Genomic DNA, 15,036 nt, shown 5'->3' with positions numbered 1-15,036 from the left:
CACATCTTGTTTTTAATAGAAAGGGGGTAAAAAAGAAAGCAGATAACTTCCAAGGATTGGTGAAGGAGCTTAAAATGTCATTTCTTCTGTCTTTAGGACCAAGTTGTAGTGCAGAAAGGGCAAGGTTAACCCAAGTGGTAACACAGCTGGAAGCAAGAGGTGTGGGAGGAATCAAGCAATATTTGATTCCAAACACAAATCAACTCAAGTCCACATTTCAGTTTCTGCATATTATCAATTCATCTTTATTTCTGATTATCACAAACTCCAATTTGGATACTTTAAAAATATTCTCTTGCATGCATTTAATAAATCCAGCAGAAAACAGGTATCCAGTTTACCTGCATTGAACTATGAAGTTTTACCTGAAGAGCCAATAAACATATTTAAATGCAATGGTACAGGTGAGAACAGAAACCTTCGAGACGTTAGTCTGATGGCATCCTACCCCTATGCACATGTTGATGTAACACTACTACTGACCCTGAAGCACAGGCAAATAGAGACACAGGGCTCTCCCTAAAAAGCAAGTGGAAAGGATTAAATCTCATCATCCTCATCACTACTGAGGGCAAAGCTGCTGTCTGTGGACTGAGACCCGTCTTCCTTCACATCCCCCACAGTCCCTCTCTCATCAGAATCATCAAACAACTTTTCATTAAGACCTTCTTCGTCATCAAAAAACTTCTCATTGGAAGTATCTTCAAACAGCTTGTCATTGGTATCTTCATCTTTCTTTACATCCTTATCTTCTTCCTCTTCCTTTTCATCGGAGTCATCGAAGAGCTTCTCATCTATGTCATCCTCCTCATTGTCATCAGCATCCTCACACTCCTCATCTGCTTCTAAGTAGTCATCATTCTCGTCAGACTCATCCTCAAAAACCCTTTCATATACGACTGCTTCCTCGTCTTCCTCCTCCTTTTCATCCACGTCTTCATCAAACTCTCTCTCAGAGCCTTCATCATCTAACACTCTCTCAGAGCCTTCTTCAAATTCTGATTTGTCACTATCATTTTCGTCTGATTCTTTCTCAACGTTTTCAGGAGACTCCTTGTCGGAGGCATCCTGGTCGAAAGCTTTTTTAACACCATTTTCTTCTAAGTCTTTGTCAGAACCATCTTCAGACTGCTTCTCTAAGCAGTCTTCCTCAGATGCTGAGTCATCATCTTCTGACTCTTTCTTGAAGCTGTCTGCCCCTTCAGACTCTCTGCTGTGGTCACTGTCTTCAGACCCTTTGGCAAGGCCATTCTTTTCATAATTATCTTTGCCTTTCTTCTTAGATTCTCTTTCAGGACCACACCCTTGAGACTCCTTTTTAGGATTACCCTCTTCAAGCTCACTCTCAGGGAAGCCTTCTTCACTCTCTCTCTTGGGGCAGCCCTCTTCACTCTCTCTCTCAGGGTCATCTTCATCAGACTCACTTTCTTTAGCATCTTTTTCAGAAGCATTTCCTTCAAATTCTCCTCCATCTTCTGCCTTTTCAAACTTATTTTCATCTGCCTTTTCAAACTTATTTTCATCTGCCTTTTCAAACTTATTTTCATCTGCCTTTTCAAACTTATTTTCATCGATAGTTTCTCCAAATGCCATTCCAGTTATAGCTTCCTGAGCATCTGTGTTAGACATGCTCAGATGCTCTGAAAAATGCCTTCCTCTGGAAGGCCCTGCCTTTTCTGAAGCACTGATGGAATCCGTGCGCTGAAGGCCTCTGTTGGCCTCAGGAGCATTGAGGAATGCCTCCCAGCCTCTCAGCCTTTCCTCTCTTTCTCTTGATGTCTCCTCTACCTGCACACAAACAAGAACTAAGGTTAAGGCTTCTCTGGGCATTTCTAATACTGACACAAGTACCGTGGTTCTGTAAAGCAACTCTTCTAAAGCAATCTAAACACTTCCTTACTCTGCTCTCCAAAACTATATACCTTGATTACACAACCTCATATCCGGGTAACCTTAGAAACGTCATATAAATATATGCAAATACCCAAGGGCTGCTGAAATGGTTCATTTCCTAAAACATTACTGTTGGAGTTCTGGCCACTCTCTGTAATAAGGGAGATAAGGAATACCTTAGTTTATTCTGCTCCTTTCTTATCATTCTGAGTAAACCTCAAAATTTCAGACTGACAAACTGGGAAGTGATAAGTTTTTCTCTATCCTCCAATGTAAAACATTATTTACAAGATGTATTATACAAAACAGATTAAGCAAACCCCAAAGTAGATCTGTAGCTGACAATGCAGCAGTTCCTGCACCCTTGACAGCTGCAGGATTTACCTGGTAATCTGTAGTCCCATCCCAGGCTTGAGCAGTAATTTGACGGCCACCAAACCACCTTCCATCAAGAGTCTGAATACAATAATCAGCCTCCTCTGGTTCCCTGAAGGACACAGAGGCCACACCATCTGGGTGCCTCTAAAAAGACAAGAAGAAGGACTGAATGACAAGATTAAAAATCAGATCCACATTTCATAAGACAGGTAAAGAGTAGTGTTCTCCTGACACTCTGAAGTAAAAAACTTCTGAAATCTTTCTTCCCTTTTATTCCAGTCAGTGGCCAGCTGCTTCTTTAGCTTCATCTTGTCTAGCAAGAACCAGCAGTGTCTGCAAATGTTTGTTAACAATATTATCCAAGAGGTAAGACCCTGAGATTGTCAAGAGTGTTGTCTTGAAGGTCAGATGTGTCCTGGGATTAAATCCTGCCTGTCAGGAGCTGAACAAGCACTGAGCAAGGGCTGCCACATGAAAAGATGTGGCCTCCTCATCTGTACAGATAGTAGCTACTTACTTCAAAGGGATTCTGAGGATTAAGCAACATGACCTGTAAAGTCCCTTGTAGCACACCAGCAATCCACTGTAAGAAATGGTACTTTTCTTCACATAGGTACTTTTTATCAGTTTCTGAAGTATAGAGAAAACTAAACATGAGGTTTTCTCCTTGACTATGATCAGGTAAGTAATCCAGAGAAAGGCAAGAACTTTGAGGAAACTGATGTTCCATACATTTTCTTCTAGTTATTCTTTAAGAGTCAGAAGGAAGGGAAATAAGCTCAGCAAATGAAAACAATCCAAGACTTGCTTTTTAAACCATGTTCACTGAACTACCGCTGACAGACAGCAGGCCTGAGATACAAAACCACTTATCTAAACTCTAGGGCAATCCAAGTCACTTCCTCAGCCTGGAAGATGTCAGGACTGACTGGTACAAGCCATGAACTTACATCAAACAGAAGGAGCTTCCTAATCTGTCCAAACTTGGAACATTCTACTCGAAGGTCTTCTCTGATCTCATTCAGAACCAATGGATCATCCTGTAAAAACAAAGGATTAAAATGGAGTTTCCTCCTTCTTTATAATTTAAGGACCAAATTTATTAGGGTGACAAGTTAACATATGCAAAGCAGTACTCTGCTTAATGTTAAGTGCGTTTGTCTTCAGACCACAGCAATAAACAAAGAAACTCAGAACAAAATTAAGTTAGATGATTTCACTCAGTGCTACGAGTTTAGTCTACTCAGAGTGAGAGAGAGGAAATGGACGAGCAAGGCAGAGAGGAGGACAGTAGCAAAGAAAACTAGAGATTTATACGTATGTGTATTTCTTAAAATATTCTTGTTGCTTTTCCACATATGTGCTAACAAACAAATACTGAAGTACTGCTGGTACTGGTGGTCTCTAGTTCAGGATTCTCCTCCCAGAACTCTGGAAGGATTCAAGACTCCCAGTAAAGATGAATAGAACTCTAACCTTTAGGGCATGAAAAGGGGCAGAAAGGAACACCTCACCTCTGCTCTACAGTAGCCTAATTCTTCCCTTCTCCAAGACTCTTTACCCTAGTAAGCTACACATGTAACTTTCTGATCTAAACTTTACACTAAGATGGTGAACAATGACCATGCATGGTTCCTGGACAAGTCCTTATTACAGTTAATTTCCCTAGCTACATCTTGTTTTATCTACCAAGGCTATTGAAATAAGAAGCTTACATGTAGCTTCTCACATTGTACACTTCTACTGGACTGTGTTGATGTGCACAAAAAGAAATTTCCCTTCATGTTGGAGTTGTGATTCTTCATTTCTTGATATTCAACCTTTCCTGGCAGAGTATTTTTGGTTAAGGCTTCAAACTCAACACTGAACCCATCTAAAGTTACATTACAAAATTATCCTTCATTATTTACCCTAATATCAGAGAGTATTTTTAGGTATATATCTTCTAACATTACTCAAGTATTTGGAATAAAAATATATGCCATCCTTCCAAATATAAGTTTTTTTCTGATACCTTGGGGTAATCCAACAATGTTTTTTTTTTCTCTAAAGAGCTTAATGTTGGTGTCTTTTCTTTAGGTTCATAACCAGTCTTCAGTCAAACTAAACAATCCTTAAAATTCCTCTTTAACCCTTCTATCAGGAGTTACATAATATACCAGGATGAATCTTAGTTTTAATAATAATTTGTGGTGGCTTTATTTAGATTGTGCAGATCTAGATTGATATGATTTGAGGTCCAGGTTCAGAACCCTGAACAAAAAAGCAAGACAACTGCCATCATTCTTGTCAACAGGCTCTCATCATGAGGTATGGAGATAAGGCTGAACCATCCATTTTAAGGCCCTTGCTAAGGGGCTAAACTAAAACTATCTTTTTTTTTTTTTTTGGTTTTTTCGAGACAGGGTTTCTCTGTGGCTTTGGAGCCTGTCCTGGATTTTAACACTGTTGACAACGTGAACAAAAAGAACAAGATTAAACACAGACTGCACCTAAAATGTTTCCAAATCAGAATTTTTACATTAGGAACATTTTCTTCCCTTATGTCCAAAATGTTATCATTAATTCCAGAACCAGGAAAAGAAAACAAAAGTTGTAGTATCCATCCACACTAGGAGACGATATCAGTGGCACAAAGCAGTGTAAGCTATTTTATTTGCTGGTTTGGGGATTTTAATATATTCACTAAAGAACTCGGTGAAAATGTGGTCCTAAAAATCAACCTCCACTATAAATATCAGATTTCTTTAAGGATCAAATTTCTATTATTAACACCAAGTTTTCAGATACAACTGGTATTCTCCATCAAAATCAGCTGGTGCTTACGGAACTGTACTACAAATCCAAGCTGTTCCCATCAATCTTTGAGTTCAGATAGCCAGCAGCTGTGATTTTGGCCACAGTATGAATATAAACTGTCTTATCTAGGATATAATCAAAAGAACACTGGGATAAACACAGGGAGTTCCAAATCCAGCTTCTTTGTTTTATTTTCCTATCCTACCCATGAATACAGGAATATGCCTTGACAAAGATGGAGCATGGTAGGCTTTGGACCCTCCTGTAAGAAAACATACCAGAATTTTTAGATGTTAAAAAACCACTTCCTACCTCAAAATCTGTGGGGTGAAACATATTTTTGATGATGACAACTCGTTCATGTCGCATCCGGGATGGCCCAGCTCTCCTCTCAGGTCTCCAATCCAACTGCCTAAAGTAACAAAAAAGTAACAATAAACTAAAACCTGGGTCCAGATTTGTAGGAGAAAATAAAAGGATGAATATAATCCTTTAGTGCAAGCTTAATGATAGTCATTTTCTGATTCCAACATAGTTCCACAGAACTTTCTGGAGTCATCAGCTGGACACCAAATCCTTGGCCACACAGAACACTACTACAGGATACCACTGTACTGACTTATATCCTACACCTGGCTTTCCCATTTACTTTAAATTATCTCTCGAGTACTATATTTAATACCTTTCACAATGTAAATGCTATGTAAGGAGCTGTCATGCTGCACTGTATAGACACTGATGAGAAGAAAAAATTGGTATGCGTTTGATACAATAAGTTCACAGATAAAGAACCATGTATATGAATGGCTGATAGTACTTTGAAACCAAAAACCATTTTAAATTTGTATGTAATTTTTAACAGAAAAGAACACACTGAAGACTACTGTATATAGTATACTATATATTGCACTGAATAGTATACTACTACTGGCTCTTTGCTATAATATTGTATTTTCCTGATACTGTTTGTAAAATCTGACATGTTTATTTTAACTAAACCTGTAAAACACATGGAACCACACAGAAAATCTGTTGATCATTTTATCATGAGTTTAAGCATAATGCTAGAATTTCAGTATAATCCACTGGTGAAAGTATTTATCATTTCGACTAATTTCCTAAAACTAGCATATGTCAAAATATGCTTAAAATCAAATTACTAGAAATGGAATGTGACATTTTATATATATACACAAATATACACAACTATACAGTAAATGTAGTGATAAAAACCTGTATCACTCCTAACCTTTACTAACAAATTTGTATAAACAAATATAACTTCTGGCAATTGATTTAATCCACTCTGAAAGAGAAGTTATGGTTCTGGAATATAAGCTTCAACTCTTCATTCCATGTTCAATACTAAGCTCAATTAAGTTCCCTTTTACATGATGAATTATCACCTCCAAAATTAAGTTCTTCATTTACTGAGGAGGGACTGGAAACTGCAAGGATGAGGGACAGGAAGTGTGGAAAGAGGTGATGGAGGGAAGATGAAGTTCAATGATGACACTGATCATGAGTCCATCACTCATCACTTTGTTTTTAAATAAAGAAGCCTAGAACCCAGTTAAAAGAAATCATCCTAGAAAAAGTAAACCCTCCTCACCACTGCCAAATCAGTCCATGGGAGAGATTGCTTGGCAATCCCTGACTAGCTAATGAAATTCTTTTAGAATAATCTGTAAACGTGCTTGATGTAACAAAACTAAGTAGCTATTACCAAAAATATGCTTTAAAATATGTATATGAAACTTTTCAAAAAAGAAGAAAATATGCTTTTAAAATATGTATATGAAACTTTACAAAAAAGAAGAAAATAATACAAACTTCTGTTGCAGAGACAGTTTCTTCTTATAATCTTTACACTTCTTCTTCTTTTTTGAGGCATCATACTCGCCCTTCAGCTGGAACTTTGCCACCTCGACATGCAACTTGTAGCCTCTAATTTCATCTTCATCCAAAAGTTTTAATGCAAGTTCCACAGATTCTTTCTTTATAATGGCAAATAAAATAGTCAGTAAAGTTGAGCACTAAAACAAAACTTGAGATCTTGAGATAAACAATGCCACTATTTGTTTGGGGATAAAGAATCCTAACCTATAAATCAGGAAAGTTGTGTTCAAAACACAGCTATACTTCCAACACCTGTGTTAACTTAGACACGTGACTAGATCTCTGAAAACCAACTTCTCAATCTGCAAAAAGCTAAAATAATATCTTTATCACAGAGTTTCCGACAAAATTAGATAAAAGAGTATATTATTATATATTATATTATTATATTATTTATATTATATAGGGTACGTTCAGTAGATGTTCAGTAAGTTATATTATTGGATAATTTTTGTCTCCAGAAGACCAAATTTCCTGTCTGCAGAATGAGAGGAGCTGAATAATTTCTGTGGAATATCCCAGTTTTGAAACTCTGGAACATTTACTTAACAGTAGATGATTCAAGGAATGGAAATAATACAGCTAAACCTTAATGTTCAGTTTCAAGCTAAAATGTAGGTCTGTAATAACATACTGAGTAGAAGATAATTATTTAATGGCTAATATATTAAATGCATTTATGGATTCTAGGTCCTACTCAAACAGAGTCAAAGATTTAAAGGTATAAGGGAAGCGCAAAAGGACCACTGACCTCAGCTGCTCAAATCAAATATGGATTCTGGAGTAATAAACTTTATTTTCTAAAGTGCAATTTACTGGCTTAACAATATGTTACTTTAGTTAGCCCTAAGTTTTATATAAAAGTGTTTCACTAAGCAATATATTTCTTTACAAATCCTATCATGGAGCTGAAGAGATGGCTCAACAGTTAAGTGCCCTTGCTGCTTTTTTTTTTTTTTTTTGCAGAGAAGTCAAGTTCAGTTTCCAGGAGCCATAGTGGGTGGCTCACAACGATCTACAATTCCAGTTCCATGGGATACAACATCTTCTGGCCTCTGCAGGCAACAGCACTCATGTGTATATAAATTCATGAACACACACACGCACATTTAAGAAAATAATTTTTTTCTAAACATTCAATCAACACCCTCCTCTTTGAAAACTTCACAGATTTTTAGTCATCCTTGAACTGGTAAAATTCTCAAATATTACATATCAATACACAAAACTGTCATGGTTGTGTTAGTCTCCACTAACCCATCTTGCTTAAAAAAACAGATTAAAAGCTGATAACCCCAAAGCTTTCCAGCTTAAATCTACTGTCGTCTGACTACACACCTAGGATATTTGTATTATTACATTATCTTTTTTACTTTAATTTGTAGTTATTTTCAGGTTCTATGAAAAATTCCTATGCCATAATAGGGGCCATTTGTTTTATGCCAAGCAACAATGAACAATACATGCTCCTAAGGTGACCAGTATTCCAGTAATGATAATTTTCTTTCACAATAAGCAACCCCTGTACAAAAGAACACAGAAATTCTGAAAATTTCCATTTGAGTTCTCTTCTGTAGTGTTGAAATCAGTAAGTAAAATTCATTATCTTCTTTCCAGTCTAACTTGAAGTTAGGAAATTCTCTCTGTAAAGAGCCAGTAAGTAAATAGTTTAGGTTTGGAGGGTCAGAGGTTGATGCTACTGAGAAACACAAAAGCAGCCACACATAAAGGCATTGGTAAGCATACTTGTGTTCTGACAAAATTTTATTTGCAAAAATAGGTGGCAGGTTAGACTTTGGTAACGCCATTCCAATTCATTCTAATGTGCAAATAATGTCACTGGCATTTTTTTCTTCTCAGATTTTTAAACAGCTGATTACATACATCAATAATGAGATCTTTACAGCGAGATTTTTTTGGAGTTAAGAAAAGCCCCTCGATCACATATTGACATAACATTTTGACCCTGAAGCAAACAGTTTCTTAAAACAAGCAAATAACTCTAGTGTTACTGACTTTTGGATTTTACTCTGTCTTACTTAATACTCTTTTGTGTTATGTATTTGCACCCTTAGTCAAATATACTGTATAGAAGCAGTAATTTATATATAGTAAAAATTTGTTACGGTACGAGCATCACCTATATACAATCACAGTCTGAAATTTCAGTTTTCTTTCTATTCTGTTTTAGATGGTTCTTGGTTTAGGTTAGCATCTATAAAAGATTCCAGCCCTGGCTCCTGAGTTAAAAATTGGGAGACAAGAGATGTACTGGACCATATACCAACCTTTAGATAGCAGCAAAGCCCATCTCCTTTAAGATTTCCTTCATTATCTTTGTAAAGTTTGACCTTAAATTCTTCTGTCTGAGGATCTCTCATAATAATGCCAAATTTGGACATAAGCTGTATGAATTCATCCACTGTGATGTCTGGAGGCAGACCTGTAATTTCAGAGAACAATTTTCAAGCATGTAATGAAGATAAAAGTTATTTAACATTTTACCAACAAGAAACCTACAACGAAGGTAAGAGAAATGCTGATTTGTGTAAATGAGTGTAAAAAGTTCCTATCTATAAATCTGAATGTCATTCACATTTTATATATTAAAAATGCAGTACAGTTATGTTATGCTATGCTTCACTACATCTCAACAGATGACTGATGTAAATCATCTAAGGCAGGCATACAGAAGAGCATGGAAAATTACATAATTTCTCTTTGTTCTGTACTAGTAAATTCCAAGTTAACATGAACAGCTGAACGAAACACTCTAAAAATTAGAAATCACTTAGCACAAAGTCATGACACTAAGTGTTTCCAGCCTTAAAGCTGCATTAAAAAGGGATAAATACCTGACACATATACATTTGTGTTTCTGTCTTCTTCGACATGGAACCATCCTAAAAATCAAAATGAAATAAATAAAATATTTGTAAGAAACAACAAGAATCACATCATGAAATCTTGGCAGTTTCTTAAAACTTTTAGAAGGGTCTCTTATATTTAAGAAGACTAAGATGAATTCAAATCACTTCCCACTTTCAAAATATATAAACTTTTTGACTGAGAAAAATATATAAACTTTTTGTTCTAAGGCTCTCTCTGAAAAAAAGACTATCTCAAATCTTAATGGCTTTAAGCCTATTTTAAAGTGAAAACTCATATTACCATTCCTTTATTGCTAATGTAATTCTCCAAAATGTAAAATGTATTATTCACGCATTTTCCTATTTCATTTTTAAATGTGGGTTTTGCAAAACAGAACCACTTGCCTGAATCAGCCTTTCTCTTTTCTCCCCTCTTTTTGGAGTCAGTGGCTTCGGGGGTTTCTCTTTGTGGAGGTTCTTCTACAGTCTTCATGTTGGTGTCCTGGACATTTGCAGTAGAACTAGATGCGCCGTCACTAGAAAAGCCGTAATTAGCCTGATACGTAGCAATGAAATCTTCGGTGATCTAAATGGGTTAAGTCAGCACACATGAAAACATGGTTACTTCACTTGTGTTATACATTCAATAATATAATCTAAGACTTAAACAACTGTTTATGCCAGGGTAGCTGTAATAAAATATAATGTGAGAAGTCCCTTATATCAAAACTGTGTAATATGATAAAAAACAGACGAAAGTACTTGGTTTGCCAAAACAAAAAGCATGATAGAGAATTTTAAGTGACGCCAGTACCTTTTCTACTTGTTTTATAAATTACTACTTCTCTACAGTATAGTTGACCAACGTGGCCAATACATAAAACAAAAGAAGTATCAAATAGTGAGACAGAGGAAAACCAAAAGTCAACTAGAAATCTAATTGTAGAATCCACTTTTGGGTGCACAGATGCACAAAAATACATACGAACACTAAGACTTTTAAGTTTATGAATGAAGCTGGCAACTGTGCTACAACACAAAATGCCCATTTTAGTTCGAGCACTAATTCACATTAGGGCTTAGTGGCGTAACAAAATGAAAGACAAGGCCAATGCGCACCCATCGTCCTGGCTTTGCAGAGGAAAGCACTATTGGAGAAAGGCTGAATGAAGTTATTTATGAGTTAGGTCTATCACTTCAAACCCAAAGTTTGAAGAACTATGGTTTTCAACTACAAAAGATAGTTATCAAGTAACTGCTTGTTGGACTACTAAAAGCACTCAGAAGGAAGAAGAAACCACATCTACATTCAAGTTGGCACTGTGAGTTCAGAAGCAGGACAGTAAACTTCAACAATCTGGGGAGCTTGAGATATGCACACATAGAAAAGCGGAACGAAGAGCGGATATAACTTTTAAGCTAACAATCTGTCTACGCGATGGAGACAAGTTCTGTGTCGTTGGCTGTCGCGTCGCTTTCATACTGATGGGCTAAGACTAGCAGGGAACGTTCAGCATACAATTTCCCCACCAGGCTTGCACCAGTTCTTTCATCAGCAATTCCCAAGTACTCAAAAGAAACGTTGAGACCTCTTCCAACCACTTTCCGTGCTTTCCTGGTTATATTCCTGTGGCTACTAGATGCGCTGGAACAAAATTCCGTAGAGAAATAAAGCAAGATGCGAGAAAAGTTTATTCAATGGAATGAGGTAAAAGGCTGCTTCCCCCCACCCCCCACCCAACCAACAAGCTCCACTCTGTCCACAGCACGTTCACTAAACACCTTACAGAAGTTTGACGATACAGGAAAAAACTGTTACTAAGGTGTTTTCCTTGGTGTTTTTCTCTTTGCAATAAAAAGCAGTCATCAATAGAATAACCAACTGTGACCTTCGCAAAAAAAATTAATAAGGCATAAAAAACCTACTAAGGCACCACCCTAAGAGTTACTTTCCTTTATACTTCGGTACTGCAATAGACTGGACAAATAGAAGAGCCATCAACCACCGGTTCGAGGACCTAGTAGTTCAGCAGAGCAAACTAAGAGGGGTGTCCCGCAAGGGTGTCCAGGGAACCCCACAGCCCCGCTCGAGAGTGGCACTCAAGCGCACTCGAGCGACTCTTTTGTACCTTAGGAAACCAAGCCTTCTTATCAAGGTCCCACTCGTAGGGAGTGTCATCGGGCGGCTGTGCCAAAGAATCGGCTTCTCCAGACGGGTCATTCTGGGTGTCACCGTCCTTGGGGTCTCCGTACAATTCTTGCAGTCGCAACTGCTCATCAAACTCGTCGTTCCCGCTTAAGTTGTTGCCACTCATGTTTCTGACCTGGTCCCAGGGACACTGCTCAGAAAAGTGAAGAGGCCAAGACGACTCTGGAGAGGAGCAGAGAATGGGAGGTCGGCAGTGCCCGGAAAGTGCGGTGCAGCCCCCTGGCCCGCCTCCCCGCAGCGCCCCAGCAATCCCCGGGAAGCTGAAGTCGCACCGCCCAGGCTCCGCCCTCCCGCCCGCCCCCACGCGCGCGCGTGCGCCTTGAGGCTGCGGGCGCAGGCGCGGCCACCCACCTGGCGGGCTCGGCGGGGCCTTGACGCCACCGCTCGGGCCAGGACGAGGCGGAAGCGCGCAGGCGCGCCGGCACTGCAGCCGCCAGCTCCGGAGCACCCCAGCTTCCTCCCGCCACAACAGGAAATTACTGGAGCACGAAGTCCCCCCGCTCAGGCTGCTGCAGTCGCCATTATCCGCGCGGCGACGTAGTGGGTCGCGCCGGCACGCCCCCCTCTGGCGTCAAAGGACCGCGACGCCTGCGAGAGCCAGGGGCGGGACTCCGAAGGTGCGCGGCCGCCCCTTGTCCCTACGGGAACGCCCCAGCGATCCGCGACGACGCATCCTACAGAAATCCGTGACATCTCAGGAACCCTGGACTCGGTGGGGTCCTCTGCTGTTCGGACGACGCGATAGCCTGAAAAACGACGCGGGACTCTTCCGGCAGAGCTGGCGCTGATTGGGCTTTGCGGCAGCCGCCATCTTGGGGAGGTGGGTGGGACCGTGGGACAAGTTTCTCCCGCTTCGCGAAAGCCATGCGCCTTGCTCAGGCAAATCTCCGCCCCTACGAATGAACCAAGTATTTATTTTTAAATTCTTGTCCCTGGGTCCACATGGCTTTTGTTTATCATAGTAACCCAAACAACGTAACTTGCTGTTTGGGGGTCTGGTGAGTGAATGAGTGAACGAACGAGGGGCAGAAGGTTCCATCACTTCCTAATCTCACCCCCTTTTTATGCAGCTGGTACCACCTTCAGGCTGCAGTTGGTGAGGGTAACACTTGCCTACAACATACTGCAAGGGATCAGAGGTGCTCAAGCCTGGCACTTGAAGCTTGACTGTTAACATCCCCATGTACAGATAAATACCACCTGGACCATGTGGCTCCATTTCTTCGTGTGTTAGACAGCCCACTAACTGCTCTAAGCAGAACTTTCCCCCCAAAATATTCTATGCATCTTCAAAAGTGAGAGGTTCCTCACTTTAAAAAGGGGGGGGGCAGGTATTTACTGAACTACTAATTGCTAGGTACTGAGGGAGGTTCTGGGACAGGCAGTCAGGAAGACAGGCGCAGATCAAGGGAGAGACCCAATTAGGGTTTGGTGAACAATAATAGAAGTACTAGATACTAAGTAGCGATTATTTTGTTTTAAAGCATCCTTTTATACTAAAAAACTAGAAAATTCTAAAGAACTCTTCTTGTATGTGGATTGCAACATTTGTTGCTGTTAACTATGTACAATTTTAATTCATTAGAGGTGGCAATGAACTCTATATTGTGGGGGCCAGCCATGATAAGCTAAGTCTGGGCAGGTCACCCAAAAGAAGTCCTTTACTTCCAACCATTACCACCTGGGACTCTGGCCATCAATGAGTTTAAATGGAGTCTGGAGTGTCAATAGTTTATCCAGAGACAACGCCTGGTTGCAAGAGGAACCACAGGCCAGGCCAAAGATTGCCCAACCCCCACCCAAAAGCAGACCATTCAAAGGAAATGCCAGGCATTCTGAGAGCTGTAGATGGAGACACCTGCCAGCGCACCTCAACAGGACACCCCTCGACAAATGTCAACCAATCAGGGGCCCTAAACCTCAGAGCCCATCACCCCCACCTCTACTACTATAAAAACCCTATTCTGATTGAGCTCGGGGCTCTCCGGATATACCAATACGTTGGATGTGCAGAGAGACCGAGTTTGCAAACTTGATTAAAATAAAGGCTCTTTGTTTTTACATATGGTACTCTGTCTTCTTTGTTGGCTTTTGTGGGGACCCCACAGATTTGGGCATAACATATATGTGTAAACATCTATATTATTTTTTTATTTTATTTTTTGAGACAGGATTTCATCTGTAGCTTTGGAGCCTGTCCTGGAACAAGCTCTATGTAGACCAGGCTGGCCTTGAACTCACAGAGATCCACCTGCCTCTGCCTCTTGAGTGCTGGGATTAAAGGCCTGCGCTGCCACCACCACCACCCGGCAACATCTGTATTATAACCCAGACTTGACAGTAGGAAAACGCTTTCCAGAAGTTACTTCGATTCCAATCACCTTTGTTTGTAAATACACTGGATGAGGTGGGTTCTTGAACACCCTGGCTCCTTACAGACCTCTGTGAATCTGATTTCAGCCTTAATGGTGGTTTTCAAACAGTACTTTTTTGTTTCCAAATATATTTATTTTTATGAGGTTCTTGTTTTGTAGAGCTATTGGAGAACTGAATTCATATGCATGGTGTGGATTTTGCTAGGTTCATGTAAATATTACTAAGTTTTTGCTTCGATCTGAGATATAAAACAGCTCTTTTGACTAATGTGCTATTGGGCTTCCATTTCATTCTGGAGTATGTTCACAACACAGGAGAGATCATTACTGCACATGCCACACACTCCTAATGCCTGAAGCGCCCTCACTCCCCTACAGGAAATTGGGTAAAAAAAAAAATCGTTATGTCTAGGTTCCAGGTCACCTTTGCCCAAAAGCTTCCTGGAAGCTTTGCATTTTGTACTAGATTTGCCTGCCGCTATAAGCTTATCCCATCAAGTTTGAGTACAAACAGATGCAGCATCCGAGTAGAATGAAAGCAGACACCTATACAAGGTAAAAGGCATGACAAGGGCCTTCTGGGCACAAGTTCCCCTACCTTGCTACATACTTT

General features: G+C 39.8%; 1 protein-coding gene across 1 annotated transcript; it reads right to left on the bottom strand.

The window, feature by feature from the left end:
• Window positions 1-215: 215 nt before the first annotated feature.
• Htatsf1 (HIV-1 Tat specific factor 1) lies at window positions 216-12,533 on the bottom strand. The gene is made up of 10 exons (XM_075957447.1): window positions 12,400-12,533; window positions 11,969-12,210; window positions 10,245-10,425; window positions 9,825-9,872; window positions 9,258-9,412; window positions 6,904-7,067; window positions 5,383-5,482; window positions 3,222-3,311; window positions 2,278-2,415; window positions 216-1,788 (listed from the first exon to the last, which is right to left on the bottom strand). The coding sequence occupies exons 2-10, from the start codon at window positions 12,152-12,154 to the stop codon at window positions 541-543; spliced, it is 2,310 nt and encodes a 769-aa protein (XP_075813562.1). The 5' UTR covers window positions 12,155-12,210; window positions 12,400-12,533; the 3' UTR covers window positions 216-540.
• Between the last annotated feature and the right edge of the window lie 2,503 nt (window positions 12,534-15,036).

This window comes from Microtus pennsylvanicus, chromosome X, assembly GCF_037038515.1.
Source record: "Microtus pennsylvanicus isolate mMicPen1 chromosome X, mMicPen1.hap1, whole genome shotgun sequence".
Lineage (NCBI taxonomy): Eukaryota > Metazoa > Chordata > Mammalia > Rodentia > Cricetidae > Microtus > Microtus pennsylvanicus.
Note: the sequence above shows the minus strand (reverse complement) of the source record. Positions and strands in the feature narration are given on the sequence as shown.